This window comes from Portunus trituberculatus, chromosome 20, assembly GCF_017591435.1.
Source record: "Portunus trituberculatus isolate SZX2019 chromosome 20, ASM1759143v1, whole genome shotgun sequence".
In the NCBI taxonomy this organism is placed as follows: Eukaryota; Metazoa; Arthropoda; class Malacostraca; order Decapoda; family Portunidae; genus Portunus; species Portunus trituberculatus.
Window position 1 is genome coordinate 17,656,092 of NC_059274.1, and position 26,251 is coordinate 17,682,342.

Genomic DNA, 26,251 nt, shown 5'->3' on the forward strand with positions numbered 1-26,251 from the left:
AAGTGGGAGACTCACGGCCACTTGGCCGCTTCTTCTTCTTGTGACCCTTTTGCTTGTGTGTTACTTTCATCATGATGTTTATGTTTTCACTCCTCTATTGCCTGTTATAATGGATATCATATCTTAGTATTCATATACGCTCATTCCATGAGGATAACCTTGACTCTGTGGCACTGAGTGATAGTGAATTATTAATGAAATACCGCGGTATTTCATTAGTAATTCACTATCACTCAGTGCCACAGAGTCGAGGTTATCCTCATGGTATGAGCATACATGAATACTAAGATATGATATCCATTATATGGATATCATATCTTATTACTGTATTACTGTATATCATGTCGATAGTTTTGGTTCATGGCAAACATCCCTCGACTCCAAAAGTTGCCAACGCGCAGCTCTCGGTTCTTCCTTAGTTTCCTTTTCCTCCTTTTCTTCAATAACTGGAAATGCAAGTGCAATGGCAGCACGAAGCACAGGTTGAGATAAAAGCAGCATGGTTTTGTTCTGGTTTGTTTTGATTAGGCTTGGTCTTGGTTGCTGGGCCATTTGCCTAGCAGAGCAAAAATGTGGCCAGCTTGTGTGTGATAATGTTCCTGGTTTCGTACCAAGAACCATGGCCAGCGTTCTGCGTATCATAGGCAAGTGTGATACACCCTTAAACCGAAGCTACCACATGCGATACAAATGAAGCCTTTAATAGTACTGATTTAGTCTAAGTTAGTGTTTTTTTAGAGGTTATAGTGATGTTTTAGGGCTGTCTAGGCTGGAGGTTGGTTCCTATCACCCCTAATTCTTAAGTATCTTGTGGGAAAAATTGCTTCACGATTTGAATAAACGCTGATTCGACCGATGAAAAGCTGCCCTAACCCCGTCAAATTGCGAGGATCCCCTGTATAGGAGAGCCCTCACACAGACAGGTGAGTTGTATTGTAATTCAATGGAATCTTTACATTTGTTCTGTATTAAATCCTTTTACTTGAAATTTTAATCTAAATTAATCAGTTAATGATGGTGGTAGTTCTCAGAATCTTAAATCTTTCAATTTAGAGTTGGTGGTCCTCCTCCCAAAAAGCCTGATGAGGCCACTGAATTTTTTTTGGACATCTTGGCTAGGGACAGTGTGGCTGTTGGTGGAATTTTTGTGGATGAAGAGGAGGGAGACAGTACCAACATGTTCCTGAAGTAAGTGATTATCAAATTATTTTTAGAAGAACCTGTGCTTATGCATTTTATCAAAGATGTTACCTTTACCAAAATTCTGGATGATGGTAGTGCTCTTGCTAAAGATTTTTTTTCTTATGCAGAGCTGAAGCCACAGTGTCTTTAACTTCTCAGGCTGGTAATAAGGTGGATCACCCACATATCATCACTATTGATGAATATGTGGATGATCCATCACCTCCTTCCACCACCACTCATCCTCCATCACTCACTGTCCACCCACCACCTGTGCCACCTACTCCCCAACTTCCTGTTGTTGCAAACCAGCAACTGTGTGAGGTGTTGGCAGCACAGTATGTGCTGGCTGTTCAGCACTATGAGAGAGGTATTGATGCCTATACGGCATACATTGCCTCTCTGAAAAGCTGAACAGCCCAGAAAGTAAGTAAATCTTTTTCATATCAATATAACCACTAACACTTTCAGTCTTGCATTTTTTGCATTTAAATACTATTTTTTTTTATTTCATTTAACCTTATAGTCACGATGTATAGGATATACAAATAGCCAAATAAATAGTCTAAATAATTCAATTACTTTCTCCAGTAAGACTGTTGTGAGGCAGCTCAAAAGAACAGTGTGAGGCAGCTAGTGAGACCAGGGTGAAGCAGCCCAAGAGACTGGTGTCAGGTAGCCAGTGAGACCAGTGTGATATACCCAACGAGACTGGTGAGACTGGTGTGAGGCAGCAAAGGAAATCAGTGTGATGTACCCAACAAGACTGGTTTCAAGGAGACTGGTGTGAGGCAGCAAGGGAGACCAGTGTCAGATAGCCAGTGAGACCAGTGTGATTTACCCAACGAGACCAGTGTCAGGTATTCCGGGGAACTGCTGTGATGTTGTGCTGTAAAATAGTAAATAAAAAAATAAATAAAAAAAATATATATATATATATATATATATATATATATATATATATATATATATATATATATATATATATATATATATATATATATATATATATATATATATATTGTCTGTTTAAAATTTTTGGTATGAACAATGTACTCTACTTATGTAAATAATAAAACAATTTCTTTAAATACCGTATTTTATGGCTTACAAGACACACTTTTTTTCCTAAAAAATACCCTGAAAAATACTAATGCGTCTCCCAAGATGAATGTTGTATTGTAAGGAAGCATCCAACCTCAAGTGAGGTTGGACACTTGACAGATAGTGACCTGGATTTGTATGTTGAGTCATTACATTATGATGTTAGCTTAAGTACCATTTAATTTAGCCTTTTATATTATGTAAACTCAGTACTTAGGTGTTACAAGTATTTCCAATACCACAATCCTTCCTGCAGCCTACTCAGCGTGTGGAGAAAACAGGCCCCTCCCTCATCTCATTGCAATACACACATACATGCACATGAACGCACACACATCATGCCAGGTGCCTTTATATCTTTATTAATAGAACATCCAAATGGCTTACTCATTCAAGCAAGAGTCAAAACTCCCCTTGTGAATTGTATTCACATTGATAAAGCCTATGAAGCACAACTGCAAAATAAAATAAATACAAACTGCAGCACTGACGCGTTCGGTTTCGGCGATCGGACAAGTGATTCCATAATGTAAACAACAGGTCCAAAACATGTTGTCGCCTACCACTAAAACAAGAAGAGATGGACTGTTTCACTGTGTATATGTATTTACCTATGGTGTTTTCATTTACATAATTTTAAATTTGTGGTGAGTGCTCCAGCAAATTTGTAATGAGTGCTGAAACAATAGTGTCTTGCAGATTCCTTGCTTCTGATGTTTTTCTGTTCATTGGTCGGGTATATGGTGAATGCGTTCTTGTATGAGAATTACTTTTTTTTTCTTTGAAATTTCTTTTAAATATTAGGGTGTGTATTCCAAGATGCAGTGTCTTGCAACCCGTAAAATATGGTACTTTTAACTATTTCTTATCCTTTTCTTTCAGTGCTGTAATGCAGGTTATGTGTTAGCAGTGAATGATTTGCTGGCTAGCTCATGTTAGCTTGTTCAATGCTATAAGTGGGTATGGAAGAAACTTTGGGACAGATTTTAGCAGTGAAAAAAGCAACGTAATGATTGTGAATAAGTCAGAGGATGAAAGAAATTCAGTCTGGAGACTGGGAAAGAATGAGTTGCAACAGACTAATGAATACAAGCATGGTGTGGATGAGTCTGAATGGCTGTGCGAAGGCAAAAAATGGAAAGATAAGCAAGGTAAACCAGTGGGTTTAGGAAGTGCAGCAAGGATGAGAGCATGTAAGTATGATGTGCTGTGAGAAGTTTGGAAGAGTGTATTCCAAGCATTATGTATGGTATGGATGTGATTGTCTGGAGTGAAAATGAACTAGAGAACTTAGAAGTAGGAGAGAATAGAGAAGCAAGAATGGTACTGAATGCATCAGGGTCTGCAGCGATAGAAGTGCTGAGGGGAGACTTTTGCTGAAGTACTTTTAAAGAGAGACATGTCATGGCAATGCTGAGGTACAAGACTAGATTAGAGTGAATGGATTATGTAAGACTAGTGAGAAAGATGTTTTTATGGAATGTTAGGAGTAGCAGGTGGAGTAAGAAGTGTATCAAGATGTCAGTAAAGAGTGGCTTGGAAACTAGTTGGACTTTTCAGTGTGTTGAAAGTGACTGAAGTATGGTTGTTAGATATGGGAAGGGTTGGTGAATGAGATGTAAGAAAGTAGGAAAGTGAGAAATATAGAGTAGTGAAATGTGTGGGATTGACTAAATGGAAGAACAAGAAGAACAGAAGAGTATTACAGAGAAAGATCCTGATGTATGAAAAGTGGTATAAGAGATACCTGGGTATCACATTATGATGCACAAGGAAGACAGGTGACACAGTCTGTGAGACAGATGTGATGCACCAGGGAGAGAGGTGACACAGCCCATGACACAGCCATCTCATGCTGCACCACTGCAAGACATGAGTAATCATTTAAGTGTATGTAGATGGGAATGGATTAAGAAGGGGAGTTAAAGGCATGTGTGATAATATCAACTTCCCTGAAGTTACCAAATATATTTATATTCTTTAACATTTTAATAATATATGATGACATGAGCATCCAATGCATTGCCTACTACAACTGCTGTTGAATGGAAGCCCATTGTTTAAGGCTATGTAAGATGTCACATTAAAAAAATAAAATAAATAATAATAATAATAATAATAATAATAATAATAAGCAGAATAGTAATGGCATAACATTCTTATATAATTTAAAATAGTACCAACAGAAATTAACAAATAGCATGCAGTGTATACAAAATGGAATGTAACCTTGCATGTTCTCTTCCTCAGGTTGTACTGCCTCCTCCTTCCAGTCATCCTCTAGCAGGGAAATATGCCTGCTCTTGCAGACATTGCGTAACACACCACATGCAAGAATTATGCAGCAGGCCTTGTGTGGGTTGAGGTGGATTTTACTAAGCAGGATGTGAAATCTGCACTTCAACTGGCCAATGCCTCGCTCCACAACACTGTGTGTAGTTTTGTGTGACCTGAAATGGTAGTATTTAGAGTAATATGGATGTGATACAAGAGTTAGTTCAATAACAAACAGCATACAAAATAAATGCAATATTTTGTGCTGTCATTATAATGTACAAGTCAACAAAAATAAATAAATAAAAGATATATATATATATATATATATATATATATATATATATATATATATATATATATATATTTTTTTTTTTTTTTTTTTTATTTAGTTTTTTTGTTGACTTGTACACCATAATGGCAGCACAAAATACTGCATTTATTTTGTATGCTGTTTGTTATTGAGCTAACTCTTGTATCACATCCATATTACTCTAAATACTACCATTTCAGGTCACACAAAACTACACACAGTGTTGTGAGCGAGGCATTGGCCAGTTGAAGTGCAGATTTCACATCCTGCTGTATATATATATATATATATATATATATATATATATATATATATATATATATATATATATATATATATATATATATATATATATATATATATATATATATATATATATATATATATATATATATATATATATATATATATATATATATATATATATATATATATATATATATATATATATATATATATATATATATATATATATATATATATATATATATATATATATATATATATATATATATATATATATATATATATATATATATATACAGTAAGGTCCCGAGTTACGTCAGAGTTACGTTCCTGAAACATGACGTAAGTCGATTTTGTACATAACTCGAGTTTTTGTACTTTCAAAGCATATTATCGAGTTTTCAACCAATCATTTTTTGTGGTTATTCAGGTAAGTAAAAGGTTATATTGCTATATTGGTATATTATTTACAACTATGTAGGAATATATTGATTAGGGCCTCGAACGCGAAGGACTGCAGGTTGCCGAGAGGGGCGGCCTGAGGCCGCCAGGAGGGTGGGCAGGTCGAATGTTGTGACGCCCAGGCCGACAGCTGGGAGCTTTGTGGAGTGCGGTAGGAGTAGAAGCCTTATATAAGTAAAAGGTTATATTGTTATATTATTTACAAGTATGTAGGAATATGAAACACAAGCTTGTTTTTGTTGTTGATTAGGGCGAACGACGAAGGACTGCATGTTTCCAGAGGGTGGACGCCTGAGGCCGCCAGGAGGGTAGGCAGGTCGAATGTTGTGACGCCCAGGGTGGACAGCTGGGAGCGTAGTGCAGTGCGGTGGGAGTAGAAGCGTGGGCAGCGGAGCAGGAAATGCAATAGGAAAGGGCAATAGGGATCAGCAGACAGGCGCAGACGGTGCAAGTGAGCTGCAAGTGTCGTGTGGCCCAGACGAAGGCTCCGGAGTTGTTATTGTTGTGATAGATGCGTGAGCCCTCAAGGTCGTCAACCTCCCCGTTGTCATGGTAACGGGCTTCCCATTTTCTTCTTCACTCCCTTACACACAGCTGCTGCCTCCCTTCTCATGTCTTTTAATTATGTCCACTTTTTCTTGTAGTGTAATGGTTTTCCTTTTCTTAGCATCACTGCTATCACTCAGGAGTTTTCTTTTTGGTGCCATTGAGCAAGATACTAAAATAGTCAGCAAACACAGATGTAGGAACACTCTTGCCAGGGGCGACGGTGTGGTGGAACTGAGGCACGAGAGTGTTATTGTATTCAAGCGTGAGGTGGGCGGTGTGGCGGGTAACCACTAGTGACGCCTGGGCCAACAATAACAATAAACCCGCGCTTACGATTTATAAATTTTCAATTTTTAAATCTTAAATTGCCTTATAGTGGACTGGCGTAAGTGCGAGTTTGACATAACTCGAGACCGACGTAACCGGGACCTTACTGTATGTATATATATATATATATATATATATATATATATATATATATATATATATATATATATATATATATATATATATATATATATATATATATATATATATATATATATATATATATATATATATATATATATATATATATATATATATATATATATATATATATATATATATATATATATATATATATATATATATATATATATAAATCCTAACCAAGATCCTAACCAAGACACTCCATAAAGTGAACTAACCTAACATTTTGTAATATGACTGTGATTTCAGCTCACCCTAGACACTAAATAAGTCAAATTAACTTAACCAAATATTTTGAAATATAATTGTATGATCTTTCCTAACTCTAGACACTAAATAAAATGAATTAATCTTACCAAACAGTTTGTAATATAACTCTGTGGTCTTTCCTAACTCTAGACACTAAATACAATTAATTAACCTAACCATACATTTTATGATATAACTGAGGCATCTTTTGTAACTCTAGACATTAAACAAATTAATTAACCTTGCCAAACATTTAGTGACCATCCTAGAAAAATATAAATATTTGACAAAACATTGTATAATGGTCTAGTATTTAACTTAACTCTTGTAAGCTCTCTGAGCAGCTATCCCAGGGTTCCTGTATGGGATCAGGAGGTAACAGCTGCATGGGTACCCACTGTCCCCCAAGAGATGACAGGAACCCACTGGGATCATGTGCTGGCCAGCCTGGCCATCAAAGCACCTCTTCAGGCCACACTCATGCGAGATACAGGCATCATTTGTTGACCCTGGCCACTTCACCACATCATCCAAAATGCTGTAGACAGCATCAAATGCTATTTGAGTGTTGATGCTGTGGAAGTTTTTCCTAATAATATAGGCTGCCTCATTTTCTGATGGTGCAAGTATCCTTATATGAGTGCCATCAATGACACCCGCAATGCATGGGAAGCCTGCAATTGCAAGAAATTTGTCCTGCTTCCAGTTGACTTCCTGCAAGGTCAAAGGAAACTTGACGAATCTTGACAATACTGCAGGCTGCGTCAGAGCATCAAGGGTGACAGAGATGGCTTCCTGTGATGGATCAAGGTCGTCACTGCTGCACTGCAGCATTTTCCCAGTGGCTAACTAACATAAGGTAATAACCACTTTCATTTCTGGCATGAGTGCAGCACTCCATTCCGTGGGGCTCTCTAAGGGATCTCTCACCAGGTCGGTCACAAAAGGCACTCCTCCACGATCTAGCCTGTACCTTTTCACCAACTCCTTGTCACTCAGTTCACCCAGAACATCCCTACGAGGGCGATAAACCTTGAGACGGCGGGAAGCAGCTCCTTGGCGGTATGCCATCTTTGTTTGGTTAAGTGCTCTTAAACGGAGCTCCCTAAAGTTAATCCACCTCTGTAGGTTACTTAATCAAAGAGCATTTTCAACACGGATCTAAAAGGTTAAGATGAAAATTAGAAGAAAAGTTTGTCAAAGATAAATTTCCATAGTTAAGATTCTTTGCTAGTATGGGCCCTGGTCTAAATTGGGAAGATTGATCTGAATACCCAACTGAGCACACAGCTGCAAAACAGCTCAGATGGTGCCTATACACCCCTGGAGTGTAGGGCTTGTGATCAGCCAATCATCCAGGTAACGGCACAGGAAGATATTGTGTCAATGAGCCCATGAAGACACGGGCGCCATCACCTTGGTAAAGACCTACGGGGTGGTAGCAAAGCCAAAACAAAGAACTTTGAACTGAAAAATCTTGTCTCTCCAAACAAATCGCAGGTAACTGCGAGAACGAGGGTGGATTGGAACTTGGAAATATGCATTCCTCATATCCAGGAACACCATCCGATCCCCCACATACACGGACTCCAAAACTGATGCCACCATCTCCACCCAGAAGAGGATGGCCACTAAAAACTTGTTCAAAGCCAAGAGGTCGAACAAAGGTCTTCATTTCCCTGTTACTTTGGGAACAAGGAACAGATGGGCATAAAAGCCTTCTAGCTTGCCCACCACAAGCTCTACTACCCCTTTGTCCAACATGCCCTGCATCACTAAAGTCCAAGGTCACATGATGATCTGATCTCTCTGCATAACTCACAAATTCTATGGGTCTGGTAGACAAAGGAGGGGGATGCAAAATGAGAACATCAGCATAATGCAGAGTCTTCACTACCCACTCTCTTGCCTCCATCCACTCTCTCTAGTGTCACTGCAGGCAAGTGCCCAGGAGAGCAAACTGCTTCCCTAGCAAGATTCACCCCAGCCATGGGGTGAATCTTGTGAGAACCCCTGGTCCGAAAGGACCCCACAGTAGAGGAGGATCTGGGGATAAGAGCCGACAAAGAGGCACTAAGAAATATCTCCCCTTTTTGTCTGCCCTTTTACCTTGCTTCCACGAGGCACCAAGGCTGAACCCCAAAAAGAAGAGGCCAATCCCCATACCACAGAAGAGAATGCACGTTGCTGAGAAGCCAATTGCTCATTGTCCTGCACCCTGACCACCACAGCTGGGTCAAATAGCACATTAGTAAAGGAAGAAGAAAAGAACTGGCGCTTCTCCCTGTCAGAAAAGGTACGAGGCAACGAATCCACTACAGCCTACCTCCGTAACACATGGAGTCTACAACATAGCTCCTCAGCAGGACGAAGAATGTTCTTGTTAGCCTTGGCCAGTGCCAACAAAAACTCCAAAACACCCTGCTAAGTGCACTGCCATCAGGCACAGGGACTCGTTGGTCTGCCTCAACAGAAGCTTCCTGAATAAGTAGAAGGCTGCCCGTCACAGACTCACCAGGGTCCACATGGTCCAAACCACTGTGAGGAAGAGGATGGCCACCAGGCATGGGAGCCTTGTGGCTGACACCAACACTCATATTCTGGGTAGGGAGAAGGCCACCAAACATTTTAGCAGCATGGCTGTGGCCACACTCCACCACCAAAGAAAGTGGAATAGTCTCGTCTAGGCCTAATCCACATGAGATGATAAGCTGGCCAGCAGGCATGGGAGCCATATGGCAGATGTCAGCCCCAACACCCTGGAAAGGAGTCTGGCCGCTAGGTGTGGAAGCTTCATGGTAGACGCTAACCACCATATCTTGAATAATTGGGCGGCCACTGAGTATGAGAGCTGGATGGCTGGTGCCAACCCCACCACTATAACTACTGCCAAAAGTACCAGGAGCACCTGGCATTTCCTTACCTGTACTGTGGATTAAACCATGGCAAGGGATGAGAGTCTGGCCACCAGGTGTGGGAGCTGTGTGGCAGACACCACCATCAATATCCTGGATAGGAGTCTGGCCACCAGGTGTGGGAGCTGTATGGCAGACACCACCATCAATATCCTGGATAGAAGTCTGGCCACCAGGTATGGGAGCTGTATGGCAGATGCTGACCTCTGTTTCCTGGGTAGTGGGGTGGCTGCCGAGCATAGAAGCTAGATGGCTGTCGCAAAACCCACCACCATAGACAGTGCAAAAAGCACCAAGGGCACTGCATTGCCTTACCTGTACCAGGAACCAGGGCATGGAAGCCACCTGTTGTGCCCATGGCAGATGCCGGCACCATCTGGACCTCAGGAACAGCAACATCAGCTGGTCCAGCTAGCCCTAGTCTTTGCATTGCACCACTTGTTCTCAGCTGTAAACAGTCTACCTCGGAAGGTTGAGTCTGGAAACCAGAGAAGGAGAACCCTGGGAAGAGGAGAGAAAGAGGGAAAGCCGGTCCACTGTCTCCTCCATCCTGCAGATACGTTTCTGCAGCTGCTGTGATGTAGGGGAAGACTTATGCTTACTGGAAGAAGAAGAAGCAGCTTTCCTCCTCTCGGTACAGTCTTTAATACTCTCCAAAAGATGCAGAAACTGGTTGTGGGATAAGACCTTACAGCAATCACAACAAGAAGCAAGGCTACAAAACACCTCCCTACATGACAGACACTCCCCATGAGGGTCCACCATAAGTGACGGGAGGGAGTGAGAACACTTCAAACACTTATGTGGCATTATAACACACTTACAATTGCCCTGTAGAAGACAGACAAACTAAGGAGCAACAGGAAGCAAACCGAACTGCTGCTGGAAAAAAAAAAAAAAAAAAAAAAAAAAAAAAAAGCTGGTGCAAGCGCTGAGCTGAAGACACTGTGACAGTGAAGAGGTGAATCAAGGAATCGGCCTGCTGGGTAGTACATGGGAATAGTAAACAGTCTGGGGTGTCTTCTCAAAAGAAGCCAAGAAAGGGCACCTCAAGTATTTCTTTTGTTTCGTTTTCTCGAGCAGTTAGACATGGTGTAAGTTTGCTGTGAGAATGGGGGTTTGAGCAATAATTAATAATTATGAGTAGTAGTATGTGTAATAACAAAACAATGATACATCTGTGTTTGGAGTGTGCAGCATTAGTGTCGTCACCAAATCTAAAAAGAGACATCAGGAAGCTGGAAAGAATCCAGAAAACTGCAACAAAAATCCCTACATATCTAAGTAAATATAGTTATAAAGAGAGGCTGGAAAAACTGGGATTAACTACACTGGAGGAAAGGAGGGAGAGAGGTGATATGATAGCACTACTGAGAATACTGGAAGGGATAGAGAATCTGGACAGAGATGATCTCGTCAAACTTGACATGAGGAGCACCAGAGGACATGGAAAGAACCTGAAAATGAGTGATTACAGAAAAGGCATAAAGATATACATCTTTCCTCACAGATGTATAGCAGCGTGGGACAAAACTGATGATGAAATGGTGTGTGCAAAGACCATACAAAAATTTAAGCAAAATTTTGATAGAAACAGATTGGGAAGCAGGACAGCACTTTTTGTGGCTCTTTTTGACTTTTCTGTATCTCACAACTGGGTAAACAAACACACAATGGTAGCCAGTTCCTGATTGATAATCAGACATGTTTAAATAATATTATGTAGCCCTGTGGCTTAGCATTATCATTCCTCACACCAGCCTTGCTTATATTTGCAATATTCTTTAGAAATTATCACAACAAAGAACTTGCAATAACTACAAAGGTATCTAAATTTCAAGTATATTACAAAAGTCTCAACTTAGATCCCTTCAATTAAAATAAAGTTTTCTTTCAGTACCAAAGCTCGTGGGTGATTTACGTTATGTTATCGAAAGATATTGCAGCTGCTGTTTGAAAAGTCACACCACTGGTTTTGGTAGGAGACAGTGGTCCACTTTGCACCACTGAATCACTTTACCCCACCTTCCCATATATCATGATAGACAAGCAAAAGAAAATTATGAGATGGAGCCAATGCTTTCAAAACAGCCACGCATTATGATTTTTTTATTAGTAATCATGTCTGCTGTAACTATATGGAGAGGAGGGAGTTTTGCGTGTGAGTGTTGGTGCCACAGGCAAAGTGTAGTAGTTCAAGAATCTGAAGTCTATATCTGATTACAGACACTAATCTGCCACTGGCGTTGATCTGCAGTCTGAGTTGCCAGTCACCTTTCCTTTTTTGTAAAATCTGGCAATGCAATGGAAGTAATTAGAGCGACATTCTATGCTGACACACATCTTCCAGAGACTGACTTAAATGTTTCAAATAGTGTCATTTCTCTCTCTCCACAAAGCACTTTGATTGGCTAGATTTATTCTGCAGCATATCTTTATTGGCTAGTGGCTGCATACTCAAACAATTGCCATGCTTAATTTCATGCTTTGCGCAAACATTGTAACACAAGTACATATGAATGAATACACTGAAGTGGCCTAACTGGCACTCCTCAATGCCCACTAGCCCATCACATGTGCAGGGGTGCTACTTCCCAGTGTTGACTTGGCAGTGCGTAAGCTCATTCTACCAAAACTAGATCTTAAAAAATTACTGTTAGTATTATAAATAATTTGTGATAGGTAGATGAATATATATATATATATATATATATATATATATATATATATATATATATATATATATATATATATATATATATATATATATATATATATATATATATATATATATATATATATATATATATATATATATATATATATATATATATATATATATATATATATATATATATATATATATATATATATATATATATATATATATATATATATATATATATATATATATATATATATATATATATATATATATATATATATATATATATATATATATATATATATATATATATATATATATATATATATATATATATATATATATATATATATATATATATATATATATATATATATATATATATATATATATATATATATATATATATATATATATATATATATATATATATATATATATATATATATATATATATATACATATATGGAGTTCAAATGACTCAGAATAAAAAAGATCTATAAGATGAGGATAAAAAAAAAAACATGATGTCTGAAAAAAAATAAAAAAAACTATTTGGTTCAGTTAAAACTGGCCCTGGTAAAAATTTCCATTGTCACTTGTGGCTGTTTATCTCCCTAGATGGTATTTAGGAAACACCAAATCTGGTCTGTTTTGGTATCCTCACCAACTACACCAAAACAAAATCAATCTACGGTAACCTGACCCTAAACCTAATGTAACTGTTTCTAGCACACTGTGTTGATTTTCAAAGGCATCATTATGAGTTAATAATAGCTGAGCATGAAAAAAAAAAAAAATCACATATGTAAAGTACAGTGAATATACTACCACGACATACAGTTGTGTCATGCACTATTGGCAAGTAATGATGGTAAATAACCAACAGTTAATTAAGTTTGGGCAAGGTTCAGATAGGTTAGGATGCCATCAGCAAAATATTTTGTGACCATGCCCTACATGGTAACATTACAAGGAAAATAAAATGGACAATTTTCAGTTTCACCCAACCAACAATTGTCAAATGTGGCTTATGTGTTTCTGGCGAGATATGTAGTCTATTGATTGATGGTCTACATAATTTCTGTTGTAAATGCAGACTTTTCTAGTAATGATTTTTTCAACTTATGCCTATATCTCTTCCCCTACAATTTTGAGGGACCTGTGGGAAATTGGGGTTTTTGGGTAGGGGATCATTAAAGCAAGTAATGTACATTGCAAAACAGGTCAAAAATCAAGAAAATCACTTAAAAAATATATGAAAATACATAAATTACACTTTTGATGGCAGTTAAGGTGAGCATTGCTATTAATGTTGAGCAGCATTGCCAACAACTTGCTACATTTTGTATATAGATCAAAATTAGCTTAAGTTAGGGTTTGCTTGGTGTTTCGTTAGTAACCAAGGAGGGTCCATGGGGTGCAGGTCACCTGGCTAGTCTAGAGTGAATCATTGACAACACTGCTCAAGAATAACTGAGCAACACTTGTCTCAGCCACTGTCAAAGGTGTAGTTTATGTATTTTCATGGATTTTTTGTGTGATTTAATTGATTTCAGACCTGTTTTGCAACGCACATTACTTGATTTAACGTTCCTCACCTAAAAATCCCGATTTCCCACAGGTCTCATTAGATCATTGGGGAAGAGAGGGAGGCATAGGTTCCAAAGTCATAACTTGAAAACTAGCATTTGCAACAGAAGTGATGTAGAACATCAATCAGTTCATCATATACCTCACCAGAAACACATAAACCACATCAGAATATCACTGATTGGGTGAAACTGAAAACTGACCATAAAAATGCATAACTGGCAACTTATACAAGATGCAGCTGAGGTAGCCAAGGATCACGAGTCGGCCCTGTCCCCGAGAAACCGTCCTGTGCACTCGCCTCGATTCCCAGCTCCTCCACCCAGCTGATTTGATGTCACATATATGAAGCCACACTATTGGTCAGAGAGAGAGAGAGAGAGAGAGAGAGAGAGAGAGAGAGAGAGAGAGAGAGAGAGAGAGAGAGAGAGAGATATGAAAACAAATAAGGAGAGAGAGAATATGAAAACAAAAAAGGAGAAAGAATATGAAAACAAATGAGTGAGAGAGAGAAATATGATAACAAATAAGGAGAGAGAGAACATGAAAACAAGAGAGAGAGAGAGAGAGAGAGAGAGAGAGAGATAATATGGTAACGAATAAGGCAGCGTTTCTCAACCTTTTTACCCTTGCGTAACCCTTCAAATACATCACATGTCTCAAGGAACCCCTATGCAAAAACAAAATTATATACCGTATATTTCTCATTTAATGTGACGTCAAGTCCGCTGGGTGGAGGAGCTGCGAAGAGGGAGCCGGGAATTGAGGCGAGCTTGCGGGACGGTTTCTCGGGGACAGTGCTCACAAGTCGACACAAGTGCCCACTAACCTAACCTAAATGGACATATGTTGGCAATGCTGCAGCAGAAAGTTTGGTTAGGTAATGCTAGGATAAACTAGTGTCTCTAAGGAGATAGACATTTAAGATTTTTGGATTTTTTTTTTAGTAGTATCAAAGATGGTGCCCGTCATAATAACAGTACATCTTATTTGAAGATTTGTGGTGAGCCAGAGTGCATCACCACGTCCACCAGTGAGGACTCTGTGGCGCCTTACCGTGATCGCGTTGTTCACATGTTCTCGGTACGTAATGGCCTGATCCACTCGTTCCAGGGAGGTAGGCGTATTTGCTTGGTACATTTGTTCTCGGCAGGGTAGATCCTTCGTGCAGAACGAGATCGGATCCCCTTGATCAGTCAAAAAGAGTATTCTCAATTCTGTGGAGTGTGACAAATAGCTAAAGCAACAGCCTTCCATCGCTGTTTCCTCTTGTTCTTGTTGACGATTTGAGGATCCAGTAGGCTGTGGTGTCATAGCCTCTGTCTCCACTAAGATGTTTCTTTCCTTCATAGTACCACACTATAATAGCACCACGCCACTAGTAACGCTCTGTTACTCGTCAGGGAGACGTCTGTAAAAAGAGATGCTTGCAGCTTCGAATTGTTGTTGTGTTGTCTTCATCTTGATCTTGATGCTTTAGGTGGCTCGGGATCACTCCGGAGCCAGCCTTTGGATCGCCAGCTCCTTTAGAGAGAGAGAGAAAAAAAAAAAAAAAACACACAAGCAGAAAAAAGAAAAAAGAAAAACAGTACACTATTGACTAATCATCCCTACACCTCGCCCGCCACATTCTTTCCAAATACTCCTTCACAGCCTCAATCATCCTTTCACTCGTCCATCTACACACTCCCAGCAGCAACACCATCCATTCCCTTCCTGTCTTCTCCACTCTTTCATCCTCCAGCATGACATGCTCCACCGTCTCGTCCTCCCCCATGTCACACTTCTGGCACACTTTGTGCGGGACTCAGACCACCTGTAGTTCTTTGCATTCACATTCATACACTGTACCTTAGCTGCTCGGAAGAGAAGATTATCACCATTACACCACCCAGGCTGCCATGATACCTTTCATACCCCGGGGCTTCCTTTACCTTGTACCATTACAGAGTACTCTTTCGTTCCACCTCATTCCTCCATATATTCAGTCCCACCCATTTCACCATTCTGTCTATCTCACTCTTCCATTTCCTCGCATCCCATTCTGTTCCTACTCTGCCTCCTCTTGTCACGATCCATTCGCGCTCATTTTGATTCCTCCCAGCCATTCTCATCCCCCTTACCACTTATAATCCACTCCTCTCTGTCATTATCATGCACCTCTTCCTCCATTTACTCTCACTTTCATTCTATAGATACACCTTCCTTCCTATTATTTCATTATCCATTCTTTCCAGCCCAACCTTAATTTGTACCCAAGTGTGGCTTTTACTAGTCTTCCCTAAAAATGTTCCATCCCATATCACCTCTCAAAGCTTCTACTGCTGTTTACCTCGGTGCATTTAGTGTCATTCTACCTATTTTATTTTGTCCCACTTCTAGCTTGTCAATTTCATTTTCATTCCATGCAATCACATCCATAACATACATTATGCTTGGCATAACCACATTCTTCCACACTTCTCTCAGCACATCATCATGCTTGCTCTCACTCTAGTTGCACTCCCCAATCGTCCTACCCATTGGTTCACTAAACCGATCTTTTCATTCTTTGTCTTTTCACAGCCACTTGGACTCACCCACATCCCCAAGTACTTATATTCTCATGCCTGATTCAACTCATTTTCTCCAATTCTCCAAACTGCATTGCTTTCATCCTCAGACCTATTCACTATCATCACCTTCCTTTGTTCACTACTAAACTCCGAAGTCTCTTCCGTATCCATCCACAACATCCAATAAACTCTGCAACTCAACTGCTGACTCACTCATGACCACTACGTCATCTGCATAAAGAAGCACACATATCTTCTCATTCCCCACTCTTACTCCTGCATTCATTCTTCTCAGTCTGCCTTCTAACTCCTCTGTATACAAAGTGAAAAGGGTTTGTGATAAAATACATCCTTGCCTAACTCCCCTCTCACTCTTCACCCAGTATGTCTCTATATCTTCTGGTCTGTATTTAGCTCTGGTGTCAACATACATGCTACGCACTATGTTGATTATTTTATCATTCAACCCAATCTTTCCTAAAACTGACTAACATTTCTCTATCCACCCTATTGTATGCTTTTTCCATATCAAAAATTTAAATACAGTTTACCTCCCTCCTTTCTGTTTTTCTCTTACATACCTCAGTCATCCTGTCAATAACAACCTCCCCACTATTTTTATACATCTCATACGGTATCCCATCTGGCCCTGCTGCCTTCCCATTCTTCTGCCTTTTCACACATCTCTCTACCTCCTCCTTGCTGATTTTCTCATTCAGTTCACCTGCATTCTTCCTCTCCAGTGTCACACATCCTTCTCTCACACCAAACACTTCACCTACACCACCCATCTCTTCCCAGAATTGTCTAATTGCCTCCCTGATCTCATTCTTCTCTGTTATAACTTCCCTATTCACTTTGAGACTCTCAACACCAACATTTTCTGACATTCTCACTTCTCATGAACTTGTACCATTCACGGCCACCTTCCATGCCTTTCTCTCTTTAAGATTCAATCACACTTCTTTCACACTTCACTTTACCCTTCATTATCATTCGCCTTGTGAGTCTCTTTGTTTCACATACGCTGCCCATGCATTTAGGTACTCATTCTCTGCCTCATTACTTTCATGTCTCTTTTTCCTCAACCATCTACACTGTCTACTAATTCTCTTTCGCTCCTTCCTGGCCTCCCTAATTTCATTGTTCCACCTTGGTTTGCATGCTCTCTTTCTCCTATCTACTCTCACATGCCCTATCTGATTCTCAGCAGCACTCCGCACATTCTCAACCAGTTTCTCAATCAGGTGCTCCACATCACATACATTTACATCATCATTCCACCTTCTCTCACTCAGATCTACCTGAAAGTTCCCCCACCCTACATCTCTCAGTCTCCACCTCCTTTCCTTACCTGCCACTTTCACTTCATTCTCATTCTGCATCCGGCACTCCATAACTAGCTTATTGTGGTCAGACACAATATCCACCATACCATCCTCATCTATCCACATGTGACACAATCTCACGCATTTTTCCATTCATCAAAATGTAGTCAGTCGCTGATTCATGCTCCCTTGCATTCCAAGTCACTCGCCCCTCAGCCAAGGTAACATTCAGATTCTCCAACTCCATTTCATTCACTAACTCTTCAAGCATTTCACCATTCCTGTTCATCCGTTCACCCAGTAATCCTATGTGTGCATTCATATCACCCATAACAAGCACTCTCTCCTCCCTATGCTCTCTCACAACTCTCTTAAGTATATCATACTTCCTCCTATTCTCCCTATCAGCTCTTTCTCATATATACTACCACCACCACCATCTCTGTTCTGCCACCTTTATTCTTACATTCTTCTCTCACTGCTATCACATCTTCACTGCTTTCACACCTCCCCACATCTATTTCCTCTACTTTCAGTCCTCTTCCTTTCTTATAGAGTAAGGCTACGCCTCCTCCCACTGTCTCCTGTCTTTACTGACTGACGCACATACAGAAGCAACACTGCGTTCAGGCACCACCTGTCCATCATACGCTAGCGCTTCACTCAAGAAAACTCTTAGTCTGAGTTTAATTGGTCCACCCGTGGTATTTACCTTAAGAGCAGATGTTTGATGTCCATCTCGCACGGTACCAAGAGTTGGTTCCACTGCTAATCTTTTCATCTTGCTAGGTCCTTCTATACAGATATCACAATCTGCTCGTGCGTTTGGGATGGACACAGGAATGTGCAAAGCTGTATGGTCAGAAATGCCATGACTTCCAATTACCGTAGCCTGAACAACTGTCCACTTCCCTTGATTTATTGTTTTTCCCGCCGCGCACAAGAGCACAAGTTGGTTTTCCGCAGCCTTAACTCGCGGCTTAGTTCCAGTCTTGGTAAGCGTTCTTTCAGTCTGTTCTGTGGTAATTTTTCTAACAACAGAAACAGACTGGGCAGAAACATCTTCACCTTCTGGTGCTTTTTGTACTTTTCTCTCCCATCGGGATAAGGAAGGTAGGCTTCTGGGCGTCCCCATTGCCGGAAAACTCTTCCTTTGATTCTTGATGACATTAGTCAGGAATTATTACCATCCGGTTGGATCTCATAGACGTCAAACCCAAAAGGCCACCAGAGGGCAACCCGGAGTTTGATGCCACATAAAAGTCCCAATGCATAGTTGAAGTACCTTTACTCAAGTTTATAAGGAGACGAACAATACCCAAAATATCAACCGGGTCACTAGTAACTCCCTTTAGGTTAAAGTCATTGGGCATAAGGCGATATTGACTGCCACGGGACGCACGCTTCAGTGCTTGGTAAGCCTTTCCGGACAGCAAATCAACAGAGGCGCCGGTATCCACAGCAACCGATGCTCGCAATCATCAGTCGAGTGTCCATAACATTCATGGAGCAAGCAGTAAGCAGTACTGCTTTTGTTAGTCTCGCTCAGAGTAGCGCTGGCAGTCCGGCTCGATGCAAACCCGTCTTTAGCGCGTACTGGCATTTGCTAGGGATTCTGGTGTCCCACTGTGGCAGAAGCTTGTTGCTTCTCCTTCTTACGTTTATAACACTTAATCGCAGTGTGTCCTTCACGCTGGCAGTATTAGCAGGTAAGTTTTGGCTCGCCTGCCGCCGTCACTGCCGCGTACGAAGTGGAAGGATGTTCAGCCGGCGCTGTTTGAGCACCCTGGGTCGCGGCCACCGCTGAAGCAGCCATGCGATCCGCCACTGTAGAAGCAGCACGATGAGGGTTACCTCCCCCTTTCTGCAACTTTGGTTTTTAATCTTAGTGCGAATGCATGTAAGTTTTCCGTAGGTTTATGGTCTAGGGACAAAGCAGACAACCTACATTTCTCCCTGATAAGGGTCATAAAGAAGAAAAAACATTTGTGGCTATCTTTCAACGAAATGGAGCCTCCAGTAGCCCCACCATTATCCTGTAGGTACTGGGTAAACTCAGAGGAGAGGCGGTTTGCTTCTGAATGTACCTGAATAATGTTAAGAGAAACAGAACTTTCCAACAGAGACTGCACAGCATCACTGATGCCATTCACCAAACTGTGTTTTAAGTTATCACCAAAAGTTTCCAGGAAATTATTTTTAAACTGTTCATAATCCTGGTATTCTGAGGGCTCGGTGAATTAAAACTCTGGAATACACCAAGATAACCCATTTTGAGATATTTCAGTTCCTTTGACAAATTGTGTGTTTTGGTAGCATTTCTGTGTTCTTGTGAAAAAAAACTGAAAACTACTAAAATACCACGTTTTTGTTATTTTACTTTGGATTCTCTATGATAGCTTGTTTTCATCAATTTTATACGTTTTAAAGCAAAACAATGTAATATATTGAATTAGAATAATTTTCAATCGAGATAGTTTTTTTTCCATAACACACCTTAAAAACACATAAATAAGACGTTTTAAAAAACATAGTGTTTTACCTGCATTTCTAAGTTTCGTAAATAAAACGCTGGAATACCACAAAATAACCTGTTTTTTAACATATTTCAGTTAATTGGACAAATAGAGTGTTTTGCATGCATTTCTGAGTTTTGGTGCAGAAAATATTGTAATACACCAAAATAACCCATTTTTTAAAAATATTTCATTTCTTAGACAAATAGTGTGTTTTGCCTGCATTCTGAGTTTTGGTGCATAAAACGCTGTAATACACCAAAATAACACCTTTTTGACATATTTCAGTTCCTTAGACAAATAGTGTGTTTTTCCTGCCATTCTGAGTTTTGTTGCATAAAACGCTAGAATACACCAAAATAACTCATTTCTGACATATTTCAGTTCCTTAGACAAATAGTGTGTTTTGCCTGCATTTCAGAGTTTTGTGCATAAAACGCTGGAATACACCAAAATAACCCATTTTGAGATATTTCAGTTCCTTTGACAAATAGTGTGTTTTGGTAGCATTTCTGTGTTGTTGTGAAAAAAAACTAAAAACTACTAAAATACCACGTTTTTGTTATTTTACATTGGATTCTCTATAATAGCTTGTTTTCATCAATTTTTACGTTTTAAAGCAAAACAATGTAATATATTGAATTAGAATAATTTTCAATCGAGATAGTTTTTTTCCATAACCCACCTTAAAAACACATAAATAAGACGTTTTAAAAAACATAGTGTTTTACCTGCATTTCTGAGTTTCGTAAATAAAACGCTGGAATACCACAAAATAACCTGTTTTTTAACATATTTCAGTTGATTGGACAAATAGTGTGTTTTGCATGCATTTCTGAGTTTTGGTGCAGAAAATGCTGTAATACACCAAAATAACCCATTTTTTACATATTTCATTTCTTAGACAAATAGTGTGTTTTGCCTGCATTCTGAGTTTTGGTGCATAAAACGCTGGAATACACCAAAATAACACCTTTTTGACATATTTCAGTTCCTTAGACAAATAGCGTGTTTTTCCTGCCATTCTGAGTTTTGTTGCATAAAACGTTAGAATACACCAAAATAACTCATTTCTGACATATTTCAGTTCCTTAGACAAATAGTGTGTTTTGCCTGCATTTCAGAGTTTTCGTACATAAAACTCTGGAATACACCAAGATAACCCATTTTGAGATATTTCAGTTCCTTTGACAAATTGTGTGTTTTGGTAGCATTTCTGTGTTCTTGTGAAAAAAAACTGAAAACTACTAAAATACCACGTTTTTGTTATTTTACTTTGGATTCTCTATGATAGCTTGTTTTCATCAATTTTATACGTTTTAAAGCAAAACAATGTAATATATTGAATTAGAATAATTTTCAATCGAGATAGTTTTTTTTCCATAACACACCTTAAAAACACATAAATAAGACGTTTTAAAAAACATAGTGTTTTACCTGCATTTCTAAGTTTCGTAAATAAAACGCTGGAATACCACAAAATAACCTGTTTTTTAACATATTTCAGTTAATTGGACAAATAGAGTGTTTTGCATGCATTTCTGAGTTTTGGTGCAGAAAATATTGTAATACACCAAAATAACCCATTTTTTAAAAATATTTCATTTCTTAGACAAATAGTGTGTTTTGCCTGCATTCTGAGTTTTGGTGCATAAAACGCTGTAATACACCAAAATAACACCTTTTTGACATATTTCAGTTCCTTAGACAAATAGTGTGTTTTTCCTGCCATTCTGAGTTTTGTTGCATAAAACGCTAGAATACACCAAAATAACTCATTTCTGACATATTTCAGTTCCTTAGACAAATAGTGTGTTTTGCCTGCATTTCAGAGTTTATGTGCATAAAACGCTGGAATACACCAAAATAACCCATTTTGAGATATTTCAGTTCCTTTGACAAATAGTGTGTTTTAGTAGCATTTCTGTGTTGTTGTGAAAAAAAACTAAAAACTACTAAAATACCACGTTTTTGTTATTTTACATTGGATTCTCTATAATTTTTTACGTTTTAAAGCAAAACAATGTAATATATTGAATTAGAATAATTTTCAATCGAGATAGTTTTTTTCCATAACCCACCTTTAAAAACACATAAATAAGACGTTTAAAAAAAACATAGTGTTTTACCTGCATTTCTAAGTTTCGTAAATAAAACGCTGGAATACCACAAAATAACCTGTTTTTTAACATATTTCAGTTGATTGGACAAATAGTGTGTTTTGCATGCATTTCTGAGTTTTGGTGCAGAAAATGCTGTAATACACCAAAATAACCCATTTTTTACATATTTCAGTTCTTAGACAAATAGTGTGTTTTGCCTGCATTCTGAGTTTTGGTGCATAAAACGCTGGAATACACCAAAATAACACCTTTTTGACATATTTCAGTTCCTTAGACAAATAGCGTGTTTTTCCTGCCATTCTGAGTTTTGTTGCATAAAACGTTAGAATACACCAAAATAACTCATTTCTGACATATTTCAGTTCCTTAGACAAATAGTGTGTTTTGCCTGCATTTCAGAGTTTTCGTGCTGGAATACACCAAAATAACCCATTTTGAGATATTTCAGTTCCTTTGACAAATTGTGTGTTTTGGTAGCATTTCTGTGTTCTTGTGAAAAAAAACTGAAAACTACTAAAATACCACGTTTTTGTTATTTTACTTTGGATTCTCTATGATAGCTTGTTTTCATCAATTTTATACGTTTTAAAGCAAAACAATGTAATATATTGAATTAGAATAATTTTCAATCGAGATAGATTTTTTCCATAACACACCTTAAAACACATAAATAAGACGTTTTAAAAAACATAGTGTTTTACCTGCATTTCTAAGTTTCGTAAATAAAACGCTGGAATACCACAAAATAACCTGTTTTTTAACATATTTCAGTTAATTGGACAAATAGAGTGTTTTGCATGCATTTCTGAGTTTTGGTGCAGAAAATATTGTAATACACCAAAATAACCCATTTTTTTTTTACATATTTCATTTCTTAGACAAATAGTGTGTTTTGCCTGCATTCTGAGTTTTGGTGCATAAAACGCTGTAATACACCAAAATAACACCTTTTTGACATATTTCAGTTCCTTAGACAAATAGTGTGTTTTTCCTGCCATTCTGAGTTTTGTTGCATAAAACGCTAGAATACACCAAAATAACTCATTTCTGACATATTTCAGTTCCTTAGACAAATAGTGTGTTTTGCCTGCATTTCAGAGTTTATGTGCATAAAACGCTGGAATACACCAAAATAACCCATTTTGAGATATTTCAGTTCCTTTGACAAATAGTGTGTTTTGGTAGCATTTCTGTGTTGTTGTGAAAAAAAAACTAAAAACTACTAAAATACCACGTTTTTGTTATTTTACATTGGATTCTCTATAATAGCTTGTTTTCATCAATTTTTTACGTTTTAAAGCAAAACAATGTAATATATTGAATTAGAATAATTTTCAATCGAGATAGTTTTTTTCCATAACCCACCTTAAAAACAATTAAATAAGACGTTTAAAAAAAACATAGTGTTTTACCTGCATTTCTAAGTTTCGTAAATAAAACGCTGGAATACCACAAAATAACCTGATTTTTAACATATTTCAGTTGATTGGACAAATAGTGTGTTTTGCATGCATTTCTGAGTTTTGGTGCAGAAATTGCTGTAGTACACCAAAATAACCCATTTTTTTACATATTTCAGTTCTTTAGACAAATAGTGTGTTTTGCCTGCATTCTGAGTTTTGGTGCATAAAACGCTGGAATACACCAAAATAACACCTTTTTGACATATTTCAGTTCCTTAGACAAATAGTGTGTTTTTCCTGCCATTCTGAGTTTTGTTGCATAAAACGTTAGAATACACCAAAATAACTCATTTCTGACATATTTCAGTTCCTTAGACAAATAGTGTGTTTTGCCTGCATTTCAGAGTTTTTGTGCATAAAACGCTGGAATACACCAAAATAACCCATTTTGAGATATTTCAGTTCCTTTGACAAATTGTGTGTTTTGGTAGCATTTCTGTGTTCTTGTGAAAAAAAACTGAAAACTACTAAAATACCACGTTTTTGTTATTTTACTTTGGATTCTCTATGATAGCTTGTTTTCATCAATTTTATACGTTTTAAAGCAAAACAATGTAATATATTGAATTAGAATAATTTTCAATCGAGATAGTTTTTTCCATAACACACCTTAAAAACACATAAATAAGACGTTTTAAAAAACATAGTGTTTTACCTGCATTTCTAAGTTTCGTAAATAAAACGCTGGAATACCACAAAATAACCTGTTTTTTAACATATTTCAGTTAATTGGACAAATAGTGTGTTTTGCATGCATTTCTGAGTTTTGGTGCAGAAAATGCTGTAATACACCAAAATAACCCATTTTTTACATATTTCAGTTCTTAGACAAATAGTGTGTTTTGCCTGCATTCTGAGTTTTGGTGCATAAAACGCTGTAATACACCAAAATAACACCTTTTTGACATATTTCAGTTCCTTAGACAAATAGTGTGTTTTTCCTGCCATTCTGAGTTTTGTTGCATAAAACGTTAGAATACACCAAAATAACTCATTTCTGACATATTTCAGTTCCTTAGACAAATAGTGTGTTTTGCCTGCATTTCAGAGTTTATGTGCATAAAACGCTGGAATACACCAAAATAACCCATTTTGAGATATTTCAGTTCCTTTGACAAATAGTGTGTTTTGGTAGCATTTCTGTGTTCTTGTGAAAAAAAACTAAAAACTACTAAAATACCACGTTTTTGTTATTTTACTTTGGATTCTCTATGATAGCTTGTTTTCATCAATTTTATACGTTTTAAAGCAAAACAATGTAATATATTGAATTAGAATAATTTTCAATCGAGATAGTTTTTTTCCATAACACACCTTAAAAACACATAAATAAGACGTTTTAAAAAACATAGTGTTTTACCTGCATTTCTAAGTTTCGTAAATAAAACGCTGGAATACCACAAAATAACCTGTTTTTTAACATATTTCAGTTAATTGGACAAATAGTGTGTTTTGCATGCATTTCTGAGTTTTGGTGCAGAAAATGCTGTAATACACCAAAATAACCCATTTTTTACATATTTCAGTTCTTAGACAAATAGTGTGTTTTGCCTGCATTCTGAGTTTTGGTGCATAAAACGCTGTAATACACCAAAATAACACCTTTTTGACATATTTCAGTTCCTTAGACAAATAGCGTGTTTTTCCTGCCATTCTGAGTTTTGTTGCATAAAACGTTAGAATACACCAAAATAACTCATTTCTGACATATTTCAGTTCCTTAGACAAATAGTGTGTTTTGCCTGCATTTCAGAGTTTTTGTGCATAAAACGCTGGAATACACCAAAATAACCCATTTTGAGATATTTCAGTTCCTTTGACAAATAGTGTGTTTTAGTAGCATTTCTGTGTTGTTGTGAAAAAAAAAAAAACTGAAAACTACTAAAATACCACGTTTTTGTTATTTTACTTTGGATTCTCTATGATAGCTTGTTTTCATCAATTTTATACGTTTTAAAGCAAAACAATGTAATATATTGAATTAGAATAATTTTCAATCGAGATAGTTTTTTTCCATAACACACCTTAAAAACACATAAATAAGACGTTTTAAAAAACATAGTGTTTTACCTGCATTTCTAAGTTTCGTAAATAAAACGCTGGAATACCACAAAATAACCTGTTTTTTAACATATTTCAGTTAATTGGACAAATAGTGTTTTGCATGCATTTCTGAGTTTTGGTGCAGAAAATATTGTAATACACCAAAATAACCCATTTTTTAAAAATATTTCATTTCTTAG

The 26,251-nt window shown here is 37.8% G+C and overlaps 1 protein-coding gene and 1 long non-coding RNA gene across 5 annotated transcripts in view; both read right to left on the reverse strand.

Annotated features, from left to right (window-relative positions):
* The window catches only part of LOC123506575, a 98,700-nt gene extending 83,217 nt beyond the window's left edge, over window positions 1-15,483 (reverse strand). For 3 of the 4 annotated variants that reach the window (XM_045258789.1, XM_045258788.1, XM_045258790.1), the window contains exon 1: window positions 15,080-15,483. In XM_045258789.1, the coding sequence (XP_045114724.1) occupies window positions 15,080-15,373 (294 nt within the window). In that variant the 5' untranslated portion in view covers window positions 15,374-15,483. The remainder of the gene's footprint in view (window positions 1-15,079) is intronic. The other variant, XM_045258787.1, reaches the window with a different exon arrangement.
* Window positions 447-4,719, reverse strand: LOC123506576. The gene is made up of 2 exons (XR_006675467.1): window positions 4,034-4,719; window positions 447-2,071 (listed from the first exon to the last, which is right to left on the reverse strand). It is a non-coding gene; the product is annotated as an uncharacterized LOC123506576 (long non-coding RNA).
* Window positions 15,484-26,251: the final 10,768 nt, after the last annotated feature.